Source organism: Indicator indicator, chromosome 2 (assembly GCF_027791375.1).
Source record: "Indicator indicator isolate 239-I01 chromosome 2, UM_Iind_1.1, whole genome shotgun sequence".
Lineage (NCBI taxonomy): Eukaryota > Metazoa > Chordata > Aves > Piciformes > Indicatoridae > Indicator > Indicator indicator.
Window position 1 is genome coordinate 2,831,502 of NC_072011.1, and position 21,150 is coordinate 2,852,651.

A 21,150-nucleotide genomic window follows, 5' to 3' on the forward strand; every position below is an offset into this window, starting at 1 on the left:
GTAGGCAAAATCCCTAACAGATTGGAGTATATGCATCTAAGCCTTCGAAGAAGGATTTAAATCCTGACATTAAACAATTAATTTGAGAAAAGGAGATTCATTTCAGTGACATTATTCCTAAACAGGACAAAATACGTCAGTATGAAATACCTTAGCTTTAAACAGAAGCAAAGTGTAGGATACACAGTGTCTGAAATGTTTCCATTTGGGGAATCACAGTCTCATGGTGCCACAGTACATTAGAGGTTGGAAGGGACCTCCAGAGATTGAGTCCAAGCCCCTTGCCAGAGCAGCATCTGCATAGGAATGCATCCAGGTGGGTTTGGAAAGTCTGCAGAGAAGGAAGCTTCACAACCTCCCTGGGCAGCCTGTTCCAGGGCTCTGTCACCCTCACTGAAAAGAAGTTTCTCCTCATGTTGAGCTGAAACCTTCTCTGTTCAAGTTTATATCCATTGTTCCTTGGCATATCACTGTGCACCACCCAGCAGAGCCTGGCCCCCTCCACTTGACCCCCACCCCTCAGCTATTGATAGACATTGATCAGATCCCTCTCAGCCTTCTCTTCTCCACACTAAACAGCCCCAGGGCTCTCAGGCTCTCTTCGTAGGGGACATGCTCAAGTCCCCTAAGCATCCTCATGGCTCTCCCTTGGATTCTCTCCAGCAGGTCTCTGTTGAGCTGGGGACACAGGATTTCAGCTGTGGTCTCAGCAGGGCAGAGCAGAGGAGGAGCAGAACCTCCCCAGCCCTGCTGGCCACACTTTTCTTGCTGCACCCCAGGATGCCATTGGCTCTCTTGGCCACAAGGGCACATTGCTGTCCCATGCAGAACTTGCTGCCCACCAGCACTCCAAGCTCTTTGTCCATGGAGCTGCTTTCAGCAGGGCAGCCTCTAACCTGTCCTGGTGCCTGCTGTTATTCCTCCCCAGATGCAGGACCCTGCACTTGTCCTTATGAGGACAAACCATGAGGTTTTTATGAGGTTATGAGACAAACCTCCATGAGGTCTGCCTGCAGCCAGCTCTCAGCCTGTCCAGCTCTGGCTGGATGCCAGCACAGCCTGACAGGTGTCAGCCACCCCCAGTTTTGTACCATCAGAACTTGCTGAGGGTACTCTCAATGCCCTCAGCCAGGTGGTTGATAAAGATATTGAACAAGACTGGACCCAGTACTGATCCCTGGGGGACACCACTGGCCACAGGCCTCCAAGCTGACTCTGTGCCACTCGGTTTTTGAGCTAGTTTTCAATCCCCCTCGTAGTCCAACTGCCTATGCTGCATTTCTTGAGCTTTTCTATGAGGATATTATGGAAGCTTTTTAGTATTTTTTTCATTGTGATTTCAAAATGTTCAAAAATGTTGAGACAATCCTGCTTTGCTTTGATATATGCAGAAGTTTGGCTTAGTTCCAGATCAGGACAGCAATGGTGTGCTAAACACATAGAAGGTAATTAGGGAAGAGAGAGAGTTGTTTTTTTCTCAGCCAGTCAGCTTCATTAGCAATGAAAGCAGCAGAAAAGAGATTGCACATGAAAGAAAGGTAAAGAAAACAGTGTGTGTGAGGGGATCTTTTTGTACAGAGGAGAATAAACTTGATTGATTGTTCTTGGAAAGTGGCCTTGTAACAAACCAATCAATTAAGATTAAATCAAGACTAACACAGAGTCCTGAAAAATGCAGAAGTGGTGAACACAGTAGGAGAAAATATGAATAATTCCACATATATTTCCATTTTCATCAAAAAGCTATTGACTAAGCACCTATTTGGCAAGCAGAATGCAACAGCATCAGAGAGGTTTCTAAGATTGTCTTATATTTGTCTTTTTTTTTTTTTTTAATCTCTTAGAAGTGGAACTGAGTCTGTCAATTGTAGCTGGGTTTTAAGAGAACTTTACATGTTTGACATCATTTGGTTTGATTTTCAGTTGATACTCCATGCATGTACTCCCAAAGTGAGAGAGTATAAACAATGCCTAATGCTTGAAACCAAAGTAATTTTTTCTTTGTAGAATTTAGGACATCACCTTCTTTCTTATATCTGTCACCTTCAAGCTTATTTTGTTCTTGAGTCTCTGTTGGTGATGGAACTGCAGCTATATTCAGTTTTTCAAAAGACTTGAAGGCTATTTTATGATTCCACAGTAATTTCATCAGCTGGGGAATCTTCTTCAGTTTTTAAATTTTGAACTGTATGCAGCATGTGACCAGGGAACTGCTTGAAAGAGTCCAGCACAGAGCCACGAAGATGATGAAGGCAGTGGAACATCTCCCTTGTGAGGGAGCTGGGGCTCTTTGGCTTGGAGGAGACTGAGAGGTGACCTCATTCGTGTCTACAAATATGTGAAGGGTGAGTGTCAGGAGGATGGATCCAGGCTCTTCTCAGCAATGTCCAGTGATAGGACAAGGGGCAATGGGTGCAAGCTGGAGCATAGGAGATTCCACATAAACATAAGGAAAAACTTTTTCTCTGTGAGGGTGACAGAGACCTGGAACAGGCTGTCCAGAGAGGTTGTGGAGTCTCCCTTCCTGGAGATACTCAAAACCCACCTAGATGCGTTCCTGTGTGACCTGCTCTAGCAGGGGAGATGGACTGGATGAGCTTTTGAGGTCTCTCCTCTAATGTTCCTTGAATCTGTGATTCCTCACTGGAACACTATCTGCTCTGTGGCAGCCAGTAGTGCACATGCCTGAGAAAGCCTCCTCTGCCACTCCTGCTCTATGGATGTTACAGATGTTCTGTCCCTTACGTGTGTTGTGTACAACCAGGAGCTGGGGCATTCCTTCATGTCTTCACAGCTTGGAGAATCCTTATGATCATTTGGAAGACGAATGTGTTTTCCTGGCCTGATGAATCAACTGGTTCATCCTCCTTTTCTTGTCTCTGAACTGAGCCTTGGTGTCTGTATACAGCTGGCTATTCAGAAGTGACAGAATTCATTTGGGAGATGGGTTGGACTTTGGTATTTGCCAGAGCCCTACTTCCTCAGGAGTATTTGATGCACACTAAATATATTTCTGTTTAAAGATTATTGTTTGTGTGAAGCAGGCTTAATATTGTTCCTTTTGGGGTTTGTTTTTTGGTTGGTTGAGGGGTTTGGGGTTTTTTTTCGTGTGTGTGGGTGGTTTGGGGATTTTTTGGTGTTTTTTTCTGTTGGTTTGATTTGGTTTTTATTTGATAACCACATGACGTGAACATCAAGTCTGCTTTCTCCTTTAAAGAGTAGATAAGTATGATGTGATTGGTTTACCTTTGTTGAAGAAATAGATGTTGTTTCTGGACATTTTGAGGGCTACAATGAATACTTCCTGGTGGGTGATTTATTGATTTTTTTGAAAAGATAACTTCCACCTCCTCCCCATCCGCCTGGAACATGTAAATGACTAAGTCCCGAAGAGCAGCACATTTCAAGTTCAACAAATAATACAAAGTGCTTTAAAAATGTCTTTAAAAAAGCATTTTGTATTATTTGTGAAACTTGAAATGTGTTGTTCTCTGGGACTTAGTATTACTCACAGGGTTTTCTGGAAGCTCATCACGGGACAGGAGTTTGATATCTCAGGGAGTGGCAATCAAAGCATGAATTCAACGTTGTCTCCTACTGGTAGGAGTGTAAAGTTGAATATGCTACCTCTTTTTTGGCTTCATCAAGGGCAAGCCCTGCCTGACCAACCTGGTGGTCTTCTGTGATGAACTGACTACATCAGTGGACAAGGGAAGAGTTATGGCTGTCATCTATCTGGACTTCTGTAAGACCTTTGACTTGGTCTTCCACAGCATCCTTCTCTCTGAATTGGAAAGATACAGATGCAGACTGGGAGAGTATGTGCTTGGGAGCAGTTCTGTGGAGAAGGTCTTGAGAGTACTGATTGATGTGAAAACTGGAATGTGAGCTAGCAGTGTGCACTTGCAGCCCACAAGGCCAGCTGATGCCCAGTGACAGGACAAGGGGCAATGGATGGAAGTTGAGGCATAGGAAGTTCCATGGAAACATGAGGAAAAATGTTTTCCCTGTGAGAGTGACAGAACACTGGAAGAGGCTGCCCAGGAGGGTTGTGGTTGTGGAGTCTCCCTCTCTGGAGACATTCAAAACCCACCTGGATGTATTCCTGTGTGATCTGCTCTAGGTGATCCTGCTCTGGCAGGGGGGTTGGACTGGATGAGTTTTTGAGGTCCCTTCCAGCCCCTAACATTCTGTGATTCTGTGAAGGCCAACTGTATCCTGGTCTGCATCAAAAGAAGTGTGGCCAGCAGGATGAGTGAGGTGATTCTTCCCCTCCACTCTGCTCTTGTGAGACCTCACCTGGGATACTGCATCCAGCTCTGGAGCCCCTAGCACAAGGACATGGTGAACCTGTTGGAATGGGTCCAGAGGAGAGCCACAAAAGTGATGAGAGGACTGGAACACCTCTCCTATAAGGAAAGGCTGAGAGAGTTGAGGTCACTCAGCCTGGAGAGCAGACGGCTCTAGGGAGATGTCCTAGTTTTGCTAGTTTTCCCTGGCCAGCCATGGGCTGCAGGCCATTAGGAATTCTGAGTCAGCAGGGACAGCTGATGAGAGTTGGCTCAAGGTATATTCCAAACCAAAAGCATCACAGTCAGTATAAAGGGGGAAGTTTGATGTGAAGATGGGGATTTTTTGCTAGGGTTTCTTGTTTTGGCTCCTTTTCACCCCTTTTCTGCTCTTGAGGGCAGCCTTCCTGGATTTTGAGACTGCTGCACTTTTCCCGGGCTGAGTATAACTTTACATGTTTTGTAATGACATTGGTGTTCATTTGGCTGTTTCTCTACATCTATTTTAATTTCAACCTGTGGGTCTTTCTTTCCTGATTCCTCTTCTGTGTTGGGGAGGGGTCATCAGGTGATAGAGTTTAGTCCCAGGTATGGACTAAATGTAGACAGGAGCAGCCTTTCAGTACTTAATAGGGGCCTATAAGAAAGACAAGGACACTCTTTTAAACAGAGCCTGTTGTGACAGAACAAAGGGTAATAATTCTAAACTAAAGGAGGGCAGATTTAGACTGGGAACAATAAAGAAATTTTTTATAGTGAGAGTAGTGAAACACTAGCATAGGTTGCCCAAAGAGGTGACAGATGCCTCATCCTTGGAAATGTTCAAGGACATGTTGGACAGGGCTCTGAGCAACCTCAGCTGGTTAAAGATACTGCTGCTCACTGCAGAAGTGTTGACCTAGATGACCTTTAAAGGTCCCTTCAAACCCAGAGCATTCTAGGACTGACTTTTGGGACAGTCTCCAGTTTGGTTCCTCTGGCTATTTCTGTGTTAGGCTTTGCTTCCCCTCCTCTTTCATTCTCCTCTCTTTCACCTCTTTTTCCTTTTCCTTCAGCAAGAGTCAGCAGGCATTTTTTGCACGTAGTTCTTGCTTTGATTCTTTTGACTCCTGGCATTACATCCTTGTGAGCAATTTTCATGTTGCCTCATGGGATTATGAATAGGAACAAAACATCTCCAGGGTGAAAGTCACAGTAGATGTATTCCATAGAAGGGCTTATTTTCCTTAGGCAGCACCAAAACAACTTTCAGCTTTTTGGTTTGTTGTTTTTTTTTTCTTTTTTTTCTTCTGGAAACTCTTTTGCTGAAAACCCTAGGGAGAGAAGGCATGAAAGATTGATGCCTGGTTTTGTTAGTCAGACCACAGGAAGTGTGCTATGCTTCATTGCTTGCTTTCCAAGTTTGGGTATGCAGGGCACTTGGGAAGAGTGTTAATACATAAAAAGCTAGACTGGCCTTAAAAGCCCTGCTTTTCCTATCTCCTGGAAGTGGTGTTTGATTTCCCTACAGTTAGCCCTTTCATTGTGTGTCAGTGTGTACCAATCCTGTTCGATTTTTCAGTCTGTATGACTGTTAAAGGCATGAAACTCCACAATAAATAAATAAACAAACCATCTTTCCAGTTTTCCTCTCACTAGTCATACCCTCATTGGCTGATCTGATAGATTTGCAGAGACTGGAATAATGGTCAGAATTCAATTTGAAGTTGTGTATTTTGGAGTAGTACTTTCTTAGTGTACAGAGCATTGAAGAGTGCTGCTTAATGGTGTTTTCTGTGTTAAAAATGATTTTTTTTTTCTAACTTGCCCTGAAAGATAACATTTATTTCTGTCAGTCCAAACCATCCATAATGTCTTTTTATTCCTCTAAATATAAAAAACATAGTGGAGGATCATGTGGCTTTGGAGCCGTGTGGAGAGCAGCCTGGCAGAGAGGGACCTGGCAGTGCTGGGTGACAACAGCTGAACATGAGGCAGCAGTGTGCCCAGGGGGCACAGAAGACCAGTGGCATCCTGGCCTGGATCAGGAATAGTGTGGCCAGCAGGAGCAGGGATGGAATTCTGCCCTGTACTCAGAACTGGTGAGGCCTCACCTCGAGCATTGTCTGCAGTTCTGGACCCCTCACTGCAAGAGAGATCTTGAGGTGCTGGAGCAGGTCCACAGGAGAGCACCCAGACTGGGGAAAGGGCTGGAGGGAAAGTCTGATGAGGAGAGGCTGAGGGAGCTGGGGGTGTTCAGCCTGGAGTAAGAGGAGACTTGGAAGGGAGGACCTTATCACACTCTACAGCTACCTGAAAGGAAGTTGTAGTCAGGTGGGGCTCAGGCTCTTCTCCCAGGCAACTTGTGACAGGACAAGAGAGCATGGCCTGAAGCTGTGCCAGGGGAGGGTTAGGTTGGATGTTAGGAAGCAATTCCTCATGGAAAGGGGAATTAGACACTGGAATGGACTGTCCAGGGAGGTGGTGGAGTCACTGTCCCTGGAAGTGTTTAAGGCAAGACTGGATGTGGCACTTAGTGCCACGGTCTGGTTGGCGTGGTGGTGTTGGATCATAGACTGGACTTTGTGATTTCAGCCTCAATGATTCTGTGAATATGTGAATGATATCTGCATGTTTTGTAAGAATGAGAGGAGAAGCAGATTGTGGCTATGCCCTAGTAAGCAGGGCACAGCTAGGAGTTGGTCAGACGAGGTTCTAGCCTTATCTCATGGCGCTGAAATACTTACCTGTGTTGCTGTTCCACTTCACAACTCTCATGTCCCTTGCTTGTTCTGACTGTAGTCTTTTGGCATAGGTAGCACAAAGCACAGGGAATCTGTTGTCATCTAGAGCTGACTTTATACCCAGAGGCACTGACTTTAGTGTATCCAATATGTGAAATAGGAGAGAAAGAGATTCTGCAATGGAGTATGAAAATAATTTAATAGTATGGCTGCAGTGTATACATTTTGTGATGTAGTTGGTGAGTCCTTGAAGAAGATGGTGTGGGATACATGATGACTGAAGAAATTTTTGATTCTAAATGCTTTCTTTATTAAATCATAGTCTCAAGTGTAACATTTTGTTGAAGTTTAACTCTGTTAGAATTCCTTACTTGGCCTGGAGAGAGAGAGTACATACCAAGGAGAAGATCTTATTTGATGCAGTTATAGCAACAGATCTTCACTGTTGTTTAAAAATAGTCTAAGTTTGTGAGAGTAAAAGAAGTGAGGATGTTTGGGGGACCAGAAGTTTGCATCCATTTCTGTAATAAGAGCACAGGGAATCTGTTGTCATCTAGTGCTGACTTTATACCCAGAGGCACTGACTTAAATGTTTGCAACGTAAAATAGGACAGAAAGAGATTCTGCAATGGTGTATGAAAATAATTTAATAGTGTGACCTCAGTATATACATTTTGTAGTGTAGTTGGTGTGTCTTTGAAGAGATGGTGTTCTTATGACTATGAGTGTTGACCATAAATCATAGAATCGTCAAGGTTGGAAGGAACCTCAAGGATCATCTAGTTCCACCCCCCTGCCATGGGCAGGGACACCTCACACTAGATCAGGTTGCTCACAGCCACATCCAGCCTGGCTGCAGAAACCTCCAGGGATGAGGCTTCCACCACCTCCCTGGGCAACCTGTGCCAGTGTCTCACCACCCTCACGGAGAAGAATTTCTTCCTGACATCCAATCTGAATCTACCCATTTCTGTTCTTGCTCCATTCCCCTCAGTCTTATCACTCCTTGACACCCTAAAAAGTCACTCACCAGCTTTCTCGTAGCCCCCCTTCAGATCCTGGAAGGCCACAATCAGGTCTCCATCTTACACACTACTTTCTGAAAGTTTTGCCTTCAAGAATGTCACTTTTTTCCACAGCTGAACTCTAGTCATGGCAAAATCTTGGGGAGAAGATACAGATGATTTGAGCAAAAGGAGAAAGAATTTGTGAGGCTTTCCATCAGTATTCAAAATAGGTAACATTCACATTTGTTTTTCAGGAAAACCAGATGCCTCTGCTAAAACTCCTCTGGATCAGGAGTGTATAAACCCTATGAGTTACTCAAGCCAGCTGGAAGACTCTGGTTGTGATGTCTCTAGTGACTACGTCTTCGATTCTTTAGGCTTAGCTTCTGATTTTCACCAACCTGAGCACAATGGCAACGTTTCCAAACAGTGGCTGGAAAGAGTTCTCCCACTGAATCTTTGCAGTACCAGCAAGGAGAAGTCTCTGACTGCTCCAGTGCAGTTTTTGCAACACCTACTTGAAATAAGAAAACTGTCAGAAGGAGGAATTCTCCAAGCAGACTTCGCAGAGCTTGAGAATGATTCTTTCACCATATACAATTCAGTGTCTCAGTTGCTTGAGGGACTAATTGTTTTTTACAGCAACCCTGCATTTCCATTTTCCAGTTTTCTCACTGAAGCTGTATGTGTTTTGATCAGTTTAATAACTGATACTAAATTATCTAATCATGTTTTGAAGAAGTGTTTCAAGAAGCTGGAAGAATTCGAGAAAAATCTCATCCAGATTATTTTAAGAGCCAGCAGTGTCAACAGGGTAAGTACAAAACATCTCCTGTCCTTTCTATCCCACTTCACTCTACTTCAATATTCTCCTCTTTTAATTCACGTTTTTTACTATATTTTGAAGACTGCTTCTCAGATTTTTATGATTTTTTTTGTGATATGGACAATAAATGATCTAAAGCATTTGAAGAAGTTCTTGGTGGTGCATGCAAGTTTTTCTAGCCTGTTACTAAGACTTTCAAAAGCTCTTAAAAAGGCAGATTCAAATAACTTTATAGAAACTGAGAGAAAAAACATGTTCTTTATCTTGCTTTGTGAAGGTAACCTCTAGATATTCACAAAGTGATTACTACACAATGTTTTGATTTCTTTTCCACTTAGATTAAATCAGTTGGTATCCTGAGGTGCATTAAGAGCAGTGTGTCCAGCAGATCCAGGGAGGTTCTCCTCCCCCTCTACTCTGCTCTGGTGAGACCTCACTTGGAATATTGCATCCAGTTCTGGGCTCCTGAGTTCAAAAAGGATGGGGATCTGCTGGAGAGAGTCCAACAGAAGGCTACAAGGATGATGAAAGGGCTGAAGCACTGCCTTGTGAGGAAAGACTGAGAGCCCTGGGGCTGTTTGGTCTGGAAAGGAGGAGACTGAGAGGGGATCTGATCAATGCCTATAAATATCTGAGGGCTGGGGGTCAGGAAGGAAGGGACAGGGACAGGCTCTGCTCACTTATGCCCTGTGATAGGACAAGGAGCAATGGATGTAAACTACAGCACAGGAGGTTCCACCTCAACGTGATTAAGAACTTTATTGTAAGTGTCACAGAGCCCTGGAGCAGGCTGCCCAGAGAGGTTGTGGAGTCTTCTTCTCTGGAGACTTTCCATCCCTGTCTGGATGTGTTCTTGTGTGACCTGTGCTGGATTCCATGGTCCTTCTCTGGCAGGGGAGTTAGACTCAAAGATCTCCAGAGGTCCCTTCCAAACCCTAACATCCTGTGATGCTGTGGTTTGCTTCAGAAGATCTCTGTCACTCTCTAGACTTTTGCAAATTTGTGTTTTAAAGATAAATCAGCCAACAAGTGTAGAATTCAGAAATAGCTTATCCCTGAGACAAACAGGAAATTTGAGCTGCCTTTTGTCTGCCTTCATCATTCTGCATTGTTCCTTGCACGGTCTTGTTAGTTTCCTCATTCAACTGAAATATCCTAGTCTGGCTTCACAGAGACCACACCTCCAGCATTGTGTCCAGTTCTGGGCCTCTGACTAAATAGGAAGGATATTGAGGTACTGGAGTGTGTCCAGAGAAGGGCAACGTGAAGGGCCTGCAGCACATGACTTAGGAGGAGCATCTGAAGGAGCTGAGCTTGTTCAGTCTGGAGAAGAGGAGGCTGAGGGGAGACCTCATGGTGCTCTATAGCTCCCTGAGGGGAGTTTGGAGAGAGGAGGGAGCTGCACCAGTGGAGGTTCAGGCTGGATGGTAGGAAATACTTCTTCACAGAGAGTGTTCTCAAACATTGGAATGGTCTGCCCAGGGCAGTGCTGGAGTCACCATCCCTGGAGAAGTTCAAGCAGCATGTGGGCCTGGCGATTAGGGACATGGCATAGTGTTGACCCTTCAGTGCTGGGTCAAATGTTGGGTTGGGTGATCTTTGAGGTCTCTTCCAACCAGATACATTCTGTGATTCCCAGAAGTAAGGAATTCCATTGTCTAGTTTAGGATTTTAGGTTTTCGTCTTGTCTTTTAGAGTAACTCAGGCATGATGGTGGAATTGAGATGGAGATGTACCATTGTGGTGTCCACCTGTAACTACACCACAATTATAGCAAATGAAAATTGCATCCATAGTATCCATGGAGCCTAAAGAATTCTTACCAGTTACAAGCTTGCTGTTTTAGGATGAGCTCTAGAGTTGCCTGTAGCAAAATGAGAGCTGAGACATCTGCTACACCTGTGGACTGATGCACTGTTTGTTTAAAAATGAATCCAACTCACTGTATGCTTTCACCCCAGAGTGTAAATATCAAGCAAATATTACCAAACTAAGAGCAGAGGGGGCAGATTTTCCTCTGCTTTGGTTGGAAAGCATTTGGAAGGCAATTTTAATATACTGATGCTTTTTCCAGGACTAGAGCCTTGTCTCTCTAACACCAGGGTGCTTTGTTTCAGTGTTACCATGGTGTAGTGCCTAGATTTTAATTAGAGGTGTCCCTGGCCAGTGTTGTGAAAGGATGTGAGCATACATACCAATTTTGTGATACCAGGACTGGAGTCATGCAGGTGTGGCTCTTTTTATTCTCCTATGTAATGCCAGGATACAGAACAAAGCAAACTTGGGCAGGCATTCATTAAGGACTTCTTCACAATTAATGGTGCCCAGTGTTTCCACCTCTTCCCCTCCTATACCCAAATGGGAAGTTAGTAAATAATTAAAATCCTCTTCATTGTAGGAAAGCAACCCAGAGGTTATTGAGAGAGGGATTTCTTGTTGATTGGAGGAACCTGGCAAAGCTTAAGAGAGAGAGTTGCCACATATTAAATGAGTAAAAGTATCCTGGTAGATCAGGGATGTTTCGAATCTGTGAAGGACTTTCATAACTCATTCAGAAATGGTGGAGGAAGTCCAGGCAATGTGCAAGTGGCAGCTTTTCGATGACCACCCCATGTACCAGTGAAGGCTGGGGGCTAATCTGTTGGAGAGAGCTCTGGGAAAAAGGACCTGGGAGTCCTGGTGGACAACAAGATGACCATGAGTCTCCAGTATGCCCTTGTGGCATCTTGGGGTGTATTATGAGGGGTGTGGTTAGTAGGTCAAGTGAGGTTCTCCTCCCTCTCTACTCTGCCTGGTATGTCTAGTTCTGGGCTCCTCAGTTCAAGAAGGACCTCAAGGAGCTGCTTGAAAGAGTCCAGTGCAGAACCACAGAGATGATGAAGGGAATGGAACATCTCTCTTATGAGGAAAGGTTGAGGGACCTGAGGGCTCTTTAGCTTGGAGGAGAGGAGCCTGACCTCTGAGGTGACCTCATTCATGTTTATAAAGATGTGAAGGGCAGTGTTGGGAGGAGGGAGCCAGGCTCTGCTCAGTGATGTCCAATAATAGGCCAAGGGGCAAGGGGTGCAAGCTGGAGCGTAAGAGGTTCTATGTGAACATAAGGAAAAAAACCACTGGAGCAGGCTGCCCAGAGAGGTTGTAGAGTCTCCTTCTCTGGAGACTTTCAAGGCCTGTCCGGATGCATTCCTGTGTGACCTACTCTAGATGATCCAGCTCTGGAAGAGGGGTTGGGCTGGATGATCTTTCTAGGTCCCTTCCAACCCCTAACATTCCATGATTCTCTGAATAACTTCACTGAAACTGGCTTTTTGTGAGGTGTTTTGTTTCCACAAAAATACTGACTTGATGGTTATTCCTGTTGGTAGCAAACAGATGTTTAGAAGTTAGATAAAGCAATTATTAAGGGGTGATCATGGTGGTTTCCAGACTTCTAGGGGAAAAAGGGAAAGTGTTGTCTGTAGCAATTCCAATGTTCATAAAGACTTATTACTAAATCCTTTTCAGAGGCTTGCTAGGCTTTAAACTGTATTGAACAAGGTCATAAATATGTAGAATTCAGAACTGGTAGTGGAAAGTGTGTAACTCATTCTTCAAGTGCTCTGCACCAGATAGCTCCCAGGGATACTTTATGCCTCAGTTTTAATCATCACTGGTTACTCAAGTGCTGATTGAGATACCAAGATTCTAGGTTTAAAATGAAATTACTCTTAATTGCTAGGCTGTGGTGTGGGAGGAGTGGCAAACTGTATGAGTTTTTGTTCCAGGAGGATGCTTAAATTCCTCCAGTATAAAAACAGTAGGAATTTTGTTGTATGTAACCTCACTAACTGTCAAAAAGCATTTGCACAGGCAGCCACCGATGCAGCTCTAGAATCGACACAACTTTCCCTTTGTCATCCTCATCTATAAAGCTGTCAGGAGCTGTCAAGGAGGACAAAGGGCTGTGAGCAGCACCTTCAAAAAGTGAACAAAGGCAAAAAATGACTGTGGATTACACTTAACAGCTCACCTTCAAAAGCAAGCCCAGCATTTCACAGAGCAAATTAAACAACTTAAACCTTGAGAATTGGAAAAGGAATAATTATCTCTGCATTAGGTGTAAAGGAAGAAAAACAGCAGCAGAATATTACTTGCTGTAACTGTTGAATTCAGTTGCTTGAGTTGGTTCTAATTATGAAGCACTGGAAGATGTAGGAACCAGCAAAGAGGTATTCAGAGCTTTTCTGCTTACAATCAGCTGCCTAAACCTGTGCACTTTGATTTTTGACCTGAAACTCCAAATTGACTGGAGTATCAAAAAGAAATAAATCTGACATTGAAGATACAGGAGGTCAAATAAAAGGAAATATTGCTTAAAATGTAAAACTATTTAAATCAGCTACAAATAAAAGCAGCCTCTTGAATTTCCCTTTTCAGTTTTTCTCCTCTCCCTCAATGTGTGGAGACCAGCTCAGAAGTCTGCACACAGACACAGCATTTTGGAGAAGCCTTCTGGAAATAGCTAGGAGGATCCTCAAGGCAGAGCTGCTAAGGGTGAAGCAATACTACTCTAAGCTTAAATCATCTATTCAAGGCCTGCCTCTGCACCTTCTGCTGGCATGGTCTTGCATTCCTGTATGGCTGCCACAGAAGTGTTGTGAGGAACAGGCTGCCCAGGGGGGTTGTGGAGTCTCCCTCTCTGGAGATATTCAAGATCTGCCTGGCTGTGTTCCTGTGTGACCTGCTCTAGGTGATCCTGCTCTGCAGGGGGGTTGGACTGGATGAGCTTTCGAGGTCCTTTCCAGCCCCTAACATTCTGTGACTCTGTGATCATCTTGTCTAACTCTAGTACAGATGAGCTGCTGCTCTCATGTTGCACAACCTGTGCTAGCTGCTGCTGATCTATGGAGCAAGCACTTTGCTTGTCACCAGTTCCAGAGTCCCCAGCACTGACTCGTGGAGGTTGGTATGGGTGTGTTGCTCTTTCTGCATTGCATTGTGATGTGCAAATTGTTCATTCATGGAGAGTCATTCTGCTGTCAGCAGAAGCAATTTTCCTATTTGTGCAGGTTCTTAGCAAGTGTTAGCATCTTTGAAGCAGACAGGAGTGAAGCTGCTGGAGTGGGTCTAGGGAGGGTCATGAAGATGGTCAGAGGGCTGGAGCACCTTCCTTATGGGGACAGGCTGCAAGATTTGTGGCTGTTCCACCTGGAGAAAAGGAAGGCTCTGGGGGCACCTTATAGCAGCCTTCCAGCACCTGATGGGAGCCTGTAAGAAATCTGGGAATGGACTTTTTACAAGGGTTTGTAGTGATAGGATGAGAGGGAATGGATTGAAGCTGGAGGAGGACAGATGTAAAGTAGATATTAGGAAGATATCCTTGTCAGTGAGGGTGGTGAGACACTGGAACAGATTGCCCAGGGAGGTCATGGATGCCCCCTCCCTGGGGGTGTTCAAGGCCAGGCTGGATGAGGCCTTGAGCAAGCTGGGCTGGTGGAATGTGTTCCTGCCCATTGCAGGGGAGTTGGAAGTAGATGGTCTCTGAGGTCCCTTCCAATCCAAACCATCCTATGAATCTGTGAATCTATGAATCTTACCAAGTACAATTAATCAAATCCTGAAGACATTCTTCAGTTTGTGTTTCACAGCCTGTACAAAACTCTAACCAAACCTGGCACAAGCTTTAGGTGCTTCAAGAAGAGCAGAATGTGGCCTGCTGTGTTTAGCTGTGAAATCTTCCCTTCACCTTTTAAAGAGAGCTACAGTATTTGTTTCTACATCTACATTCAGTTTATTTCACTAGTAAAATATACCTAATCCAGCCACAAATCACAGAATCACAGAAAGTTAGGGGCTGGAAGGGACCTCCAAAGATCATCTATTCCAACCCTCCTGCCAGAGCAGGATCACCTAGAGCAGGTCACACAGGAACACAGCCAGGTGGGTCTTGAATATCTCCAGAGAGGGAGACTGCACAGGCCCCCTGGGCAGCCTCTTCCAGGCTTCTGTCACCCTCACAGGGAAATAATCACCTAGAGCCTTGAGCAATCTGGTCTAGTGGAAGGTGTCCCTGCCTGTGGCAGGGTGGGTAGAACTAGATAATTTCCAAGGTCTCTTTCAACCCAAACCATTCTGTGGATGCATGATCTGATGAGTTTTGAGTGGCAAAGAATTCCCTTGGCCGTGTATAGTTTGCAGCATTTTTTGTCAGCAACTGCCAGGACAGTATTTAACTCTTCAGCTTACAAGAGTCTTGTCTGCTCATGGACAAATAAGATTTCAAAATTCATCTCACTGGTGATTCTCCAGTACCAAACCAGTGGGCTTCAGTTTTCCTAGTTTGATTGAGTCCCAAGGGGAATATCATGGTTCTTGAGAGATGGAGGCATTTTCATCAGCCAAAGACTTTTTTTTTTTTTTTTTTGCATATATATAATGTCAGGAAAGTTCATTTGTATGAATATTAAACTATATTGCAAGGATTTTATGGTCTAGTAAGAGTCAATGTTTGAATCTCTTGACAGTTGAATTCAATATTCTCAGCAATCTGTTGTCCCAAGTAGAGAGCTATGGAAGTCAAATGGTAATCAAAAGCCTTTGTCTTGTAAATCACTACAGTCTGAAGCAATCACTAAACTGACTGACTCTCATTTACTTGTGTAAAGTGGATCATAGGAGCAACTAGACAGGAATGCATGAAAGAAAATTTTGTCTGCCTCTAGATTTTTGTCCACCTTCCCTCCTCAGCCAGCCTCAGCTGCTATACATCATGCACTACGTCTACAGTTATTGAAAAGTTTCAGGATGAAGTCAGGATGAAGTCAGGGTTGGAAGGGACCTCAAAGCTCATCCAGTTCCAACCCCCTGCCATGGGCAGGGACACCTCACACTACAGCAGGTTGCTCACAGCCACATCCAGCCTGGCTGCAAAAACCTCCAGGGATGAGGCTTCCACCACCTCCCTGGGCAACCTGTGCCAGTGTCTCACCACCCTCATGGGGAAGAATTTCTTCCTTACATCCAATCTGAATCTCCCCATTTCTGGTTTTGCTCCATTCCCCCAAGTCCTATCACCCCTTGACACCCTAAAAAGTCCCTCACCAGCTTTCCCATAGACCCCCTTCAGATACTGGAAGGCCACAAGAAGATCCCCTGGGAGCCTTCTTTTCTCCAGGCTGAACAACCCCAACTCTTTCAGGCTGTCTCCATAGCAGAGCAGCTCCAGCCCTCTGCTCATCCTTACGACCCTTCTCTGGACACATTCCAGCACCTCCAGATCTTTCTGTAGTAGGGACTCCAGAACTGGATGCAGTACTTCAGGTGGGAGGGCCTGATTTTGTCCAAATAATTAACCAGTATTCATGGTGTTACAGATTATTTCTCCTAGGAAGAGAAGAAAAGGGATGGAATAGGCCTTTCCTGTTCTCTTGATACAGAAATTAAGTATGTTGGGGCCTTTCATGCAAGAATACAGGAAGTTCTTGTTTTTGTTGATTGTGGTAGGAAATACAGCAAAGCTGTTTGTTTCTTTCCACTCTCCCAGTGTCTCTCCAGTGAATGCATTCTGACAAAGATCTCTTAATTTTCAGTAGCATTACAATAGTAGTGTAATTTTGCTTTTTTGGCATCTCCATGATATTTACATCTGAAACATAGTGGAATAGCAACATCAAAGCCCATCCCTTAGTTCTTCACTTATCATGCCTGTGTAAAAGCATTTGAATTCTGTCTGGGCCTTGTTTTCTGTTGTTCCAGTCATGCTATTAAACAAAAGGACCTAAAACTGCTCTGTTTTTTTGGCCTTAGGAGTACCATAGTAGGTGTTTATTCAAAAGAATGATATGATGACCTTAGCTCCATCACTCCAGTGTAACTCTTAGCTTGCTCACGTTTGAATGTCATAGAATCACAGAATGGTCTGGGCTGGAAGGTCATCCAGTCTGACCTCCCTGCAGTGAGCAGGGACATCCTCAACTAGATCAGGTTGCCTGTCCAGCCTCACCTTGAAGATGTCCAGGGAAGGGGCCTCAACCACCTCCCTGGGCAGCCTGTTCCAGTGTTCCTCCACCCTCATGGTGAAGAACTTCTTCTTGATATCCAATCTCAATCTACCCTTCTCTAGTTTGAAGCCATTGTCCCTCATCCTGTCCCTGCAGGCCTTTGCAAACAGTCTCTCTGCAGCCTTCTTGTAGCCCCCTTCAGGTCCTGGCAGGCTGCTATTAGGCCTCCCCAGAGCCTCCTCTTCTCCAGGCTGAACACCCCCAGCTCCCTCAGCCTGTCCTCAGAGCAGAGCTGCTCCAGCCCCCTGATCGTTTATGTTAAGGAGTTGGTAACTTACTGGAAAATGAAATTCCAGAAAAAGACTCATCAGCTTCAGCTCCTGAAAGAAATGAATCAACAGCCTGTGCAGGGTCTACAGTCCTGAGCAAAATGTTGTCAGCAACAGTTTAGATGTCCCAGCTTTACCTTGGATATCTCCAGGGAAGGGACCTCAACCACCTCCCTGTGCAACCTGTTCCAGTGTTACCCTCAGAGTAAAGAATTTGTTTCTAGCAGTTCAAAGAACTTGTTCCTAACTTGTTCAAAGAAGTCATCTCTTCATTTGCTTACCTGTTACAAACAGAAGTGCTGCATGTGCAGAGTGGTTCCCCACTTTCTGTGACAGCAGATGGACATGCTGACAGCTAATGCTGAAAAGCTGCTTCCTGGGGAATTCAGGCTGTTGGAGGTGTTTGTTCATCTGACAGCTTATCCTTTGAGAAAGGAAAGTTTCTAGGTGATGGATGTGGGTTTCTCACAGATCTCTTCTGTGTAATTAGTAGAGTTGGGAACTCTGCAAATTTTTGAATTTGACTTTTTTTTTTCTTTTCTTTGAATGTTGATCCCATTTCTCCTTAAGGATATTTTTGGGGGGGGGGGGGAGGGAGTGTATCAGTGTGAGAGCTGAAATGCCCCTCACTGACAATAACCAGGCTAGCTCAGTCTAGAAAGTAAATGAAAGCTGTATTTACAAGCAAATCTACAATCTATAATGAAATGCAATGAATATGTACAAATAAAGCTGGAAGTGGGGAGATTCAGGCTGGATGTGAGGAAGAAGTTCTTCCCCATGAGAGCGGTGAGAGCCTGGAATGGGTTGTCCAGGGAGGTGGTTGAGCCCCATCCCTGGAGGTGTTTAAGGCCAGGCTGGATGAGGCTCTGGCCAGCCTGATGTAGTGTGAGGTGTCCCTGCCCATGGCAAGGGGGTTGGAACTGGATGATCCTTGTGGTCCCTTCCAACCCTGACTGATTCTATGATTCTATGAAATACACACAACTCACAACATTTGCAAACATATATGCAATCAACAGAACAGCACAACCAATTTCCCTTTGCTTCCCCCCAAAGGAGACTTTCCCCAGGGGCCTCTCTCCCAGGCCCCCCTGGCAGAAAGCAGAGAGATAGAAGCAGAGAGGCTGTTAACTTAGCTCACCAAGGTCAGTGTGTTATCTTCAGCTAGAAGAGAGGCAGCAGCAGCAGCAGCAGCCAGACAGCCCAGCAAGGAAGCTGAGAGCTCAGACTCTGACTGCCCCAACTTTGTTTTGAGTAGTGGTTCTTAAACATTTCTCTCTATCCAATGCAAGTGTTTAGGACAATCATTATTTTGCTTTCTTACACCGAGCAGTGACTTATTTACACTCTTTCGCTTTCTCTGCTCGAACTTTGCAAAGAAAAATCAAAAAGACAACTTTAAACCATCACAGGGAGGTAAAAAAGACAGAGATTTGTTTTGAAAGACTATTTCTCCTTAGTTTCAGGCACTGCATGCTATTTCACACACCCTGGTTCTGCTGGGAAGGAACAACATACTAAGAAAATCCTTAATATCTCTTCTGCTCCCAGAAGTCCGTCAGTTTGCTGAGCAGCTGCTTCAAGCTCACCAGGTACTATTGGCTTTTTCCTTTGAGAGGGCTGAAGAGTGTTGCTGAGGATTGTTTTGTCTGTGTAATAAATGGATCATTCTGTATGCTGCTTTAAGAACCTGTACTAAAAATGTATATTTTTATATCTTTTATCATGACTATCTTGGGCAGTGGTATCTTCAAACACCACCCTAACTTGTTTACAAAAGAAGTGTTCACAGATTCAGTTGTTGGGTTGTGGGGTTTACACTGCACATCTAAAGACAGTTAAATGATTCAAGCACAGATCTAACCTTTCCAACACAGCAATTCAGCTTGGACATTCAGGTGCTGTGAGCTGTGGGTTTCCCACCAATGGGATTCTGTGGCATATTGGCTGGGGACTCACGACTTGCTCCTCTGTCTGGTGTCATCCCAGATGCTGTGGCTATGATCCGAGCAGTCCTTCGCTCTGAGAGGCCTAAGGGCCTCTCTCTTGTCATGCCCAGTTCACAGTTTGGAGCTTGCCCTTGGCTCAGAGAGGGCTAAGGACCTCTCTGTCTTGTCATGCCCAGTTCACAGTCTGGAGCTTGCCCTTGGCTCAGAGAGGCTAAGGACCTCTCTCTTGTCATGCCCAGTTTACAGTCTGGAACTTGCCCTTGGCTCAGAGAGGGCTAAGAGCCTCTCTCTTTTGTGTGCTCCCTTGCTGGGCTGCAGCCTCTTCTGGGATTCAGGTCTCTTGGAGCTTTTCCCTTTCTGCCTTGGTCCAGGTGCAAGGCCTGGGTGAAGTTGTTGGTCTGCTGGAGCAGATTCTTTAGCTGCTACTTGGGCAGCTCTTGGCTCTTGGTGGTAAGCAGGCCCTCAGCTACATGCTTGTGGCTCTTGTTGATGTCTGGGTGAGAGCAAGGCGAGTTGCCTGACTTCTTGCCTGGTTTAAATACTGTCCCAAGACAGGGAATGCCCTTTGGTAACACAGAACCCTGATAACTGGATCTATGAGATGGAGCATTTCCAAACATGGCCAGGGGCACACACAGTTCCCAGCTGTGTCATGAAATTAATCACATGTGGTACATGTTTATCTGGATCCCAGGGATGCACATTCAGAGGTGCTTGCAATGTTAGTCACACCTGCTAGACGTTGACATTGACCTTGACCAGCTGGACCCCAGGAAGTGTCCAGGTTAGCACATGTGCAGGTGCTTAGGGCTAGGGTATGTTTGGGGGTTTGACCCTTCAGGACAGAACCAAAAGAGTGCTAGCAACCAGCTTGAGCAGCAGATTGTGTCCAGTTCTGAAGCTCAGACTTCAGCATTTCGCTGACACCAGGACACTGACTTCAAGGCAGGAACATATTAAAATAACCTCAGCTGGAATCCTTATTTTTTTAAACTGATTTTTGGATATGAAGTTTTCATTTTTTATCTGTGATAAGAACCCTTTATGCATCATAAATACAATTTATGTAAGAATCCAGTAGCTGAACCTTAGCTTCCTATGTGTGATAGGTTGAAAATTCCCCCCCAAAATTAACTGGCTGGAAGGCAGGGCCCAGAGAGTGGTGGTGAATGGTGCCACATCCAGCTGGCAGCCTGTCACTAGTGATGTCCCACAGGGATCAGTGCTGGGCCCCATCCTGTTCAATATCTTTATTGATGATCTGGATGAGGGGATGGAGTCCATCATCAGTAAGTTTGCAGATGACACCAAGCTGGGGGCAGGAGCTGATCTGTTAGAGGGTAGGAGGCTCTGCAGAGAAAGCTTGCCAGGCTGGACAGATGGGCAGAGGCCAGGCCAAGTGCAGAGTTCTACACTTTGGTCACAACAACCCCAAGCACTGCTATTCGCTGGGGACAGAGTGGCGGGAGAGCAGCCAGGCAGAAAGGGACCTGGGGGTGCTGGGTGACAGCAGCTGAACAGGAGCCAGCAGTGTGCCCAGGTGGCCAAGAAGGCCAATGGCATCCTGGCCTGCATGAGGAAGAGTGTGGCCAGCAGGAGCAGGGAAGTCATTCTGCCCTGGACTCAGCACTGCTCAGGCCACACCTCGAGTACTGTGTCCAGTTCTGGGCTCCTCAGTTCATGAAAGATGTTGAGATGCTGGAAGGTATCCAGAGAAGGGCAACGAGGCTGGGGAGGGGTCTGGAGCACAGCCCTGTGAGGATAGGCTGAGGGAGCTGGGGGTGTTTAGCCTGGAGAAGAGGAGGCTCAGGGGAGACCTCATTGCTGTCTACAACTCCCTGAAGGGAGGTTGTAGCCAGGTGGGGGTTGGTCTCTTCTCCCAGGCAACCAGCAGCAGAACAAGAGGACACAGTCTCAAGCTGTGCCAGGGGCGGTATAGGCTGAATATTAGGAGGAAGTTCTTCCCAGAGAGAGAGATTGGCCATTGGAATGTGCTGCCCTGGGAGGTGGTGGAGTCTCTGTCCCTGGAGATGTTCAAGAGAAGC

The 21,150-nt window shown here is 45.4% G+C and overlaps 1 protein-coding gene across 1 annotated transcript in view; it reads left to right on the top strand.

Moving 5' to 3' along the window:
* The window catches only part of MEI4 (meiotic double-stranded break formation protein 4), a 142,952-nt gene that overhangs the window by 95,680 nt on the left and 26,122 nt on the right, over positions 1-21,150 (top strand). Inside the window, exons 7-8 of the mRNA XM_054392998.1 lie at positions 8,274-8,833; positions 18,617-18,748. Coding sequence (XP_054248973.1) covers positions 8,274-8,833; positions 18,617-18,748 — 692 coding nt within the window. The remainder of the gene's footprint in view (positions 1-8,273; positions 8,834-18,616; positions 18,749-21,150) is intronic.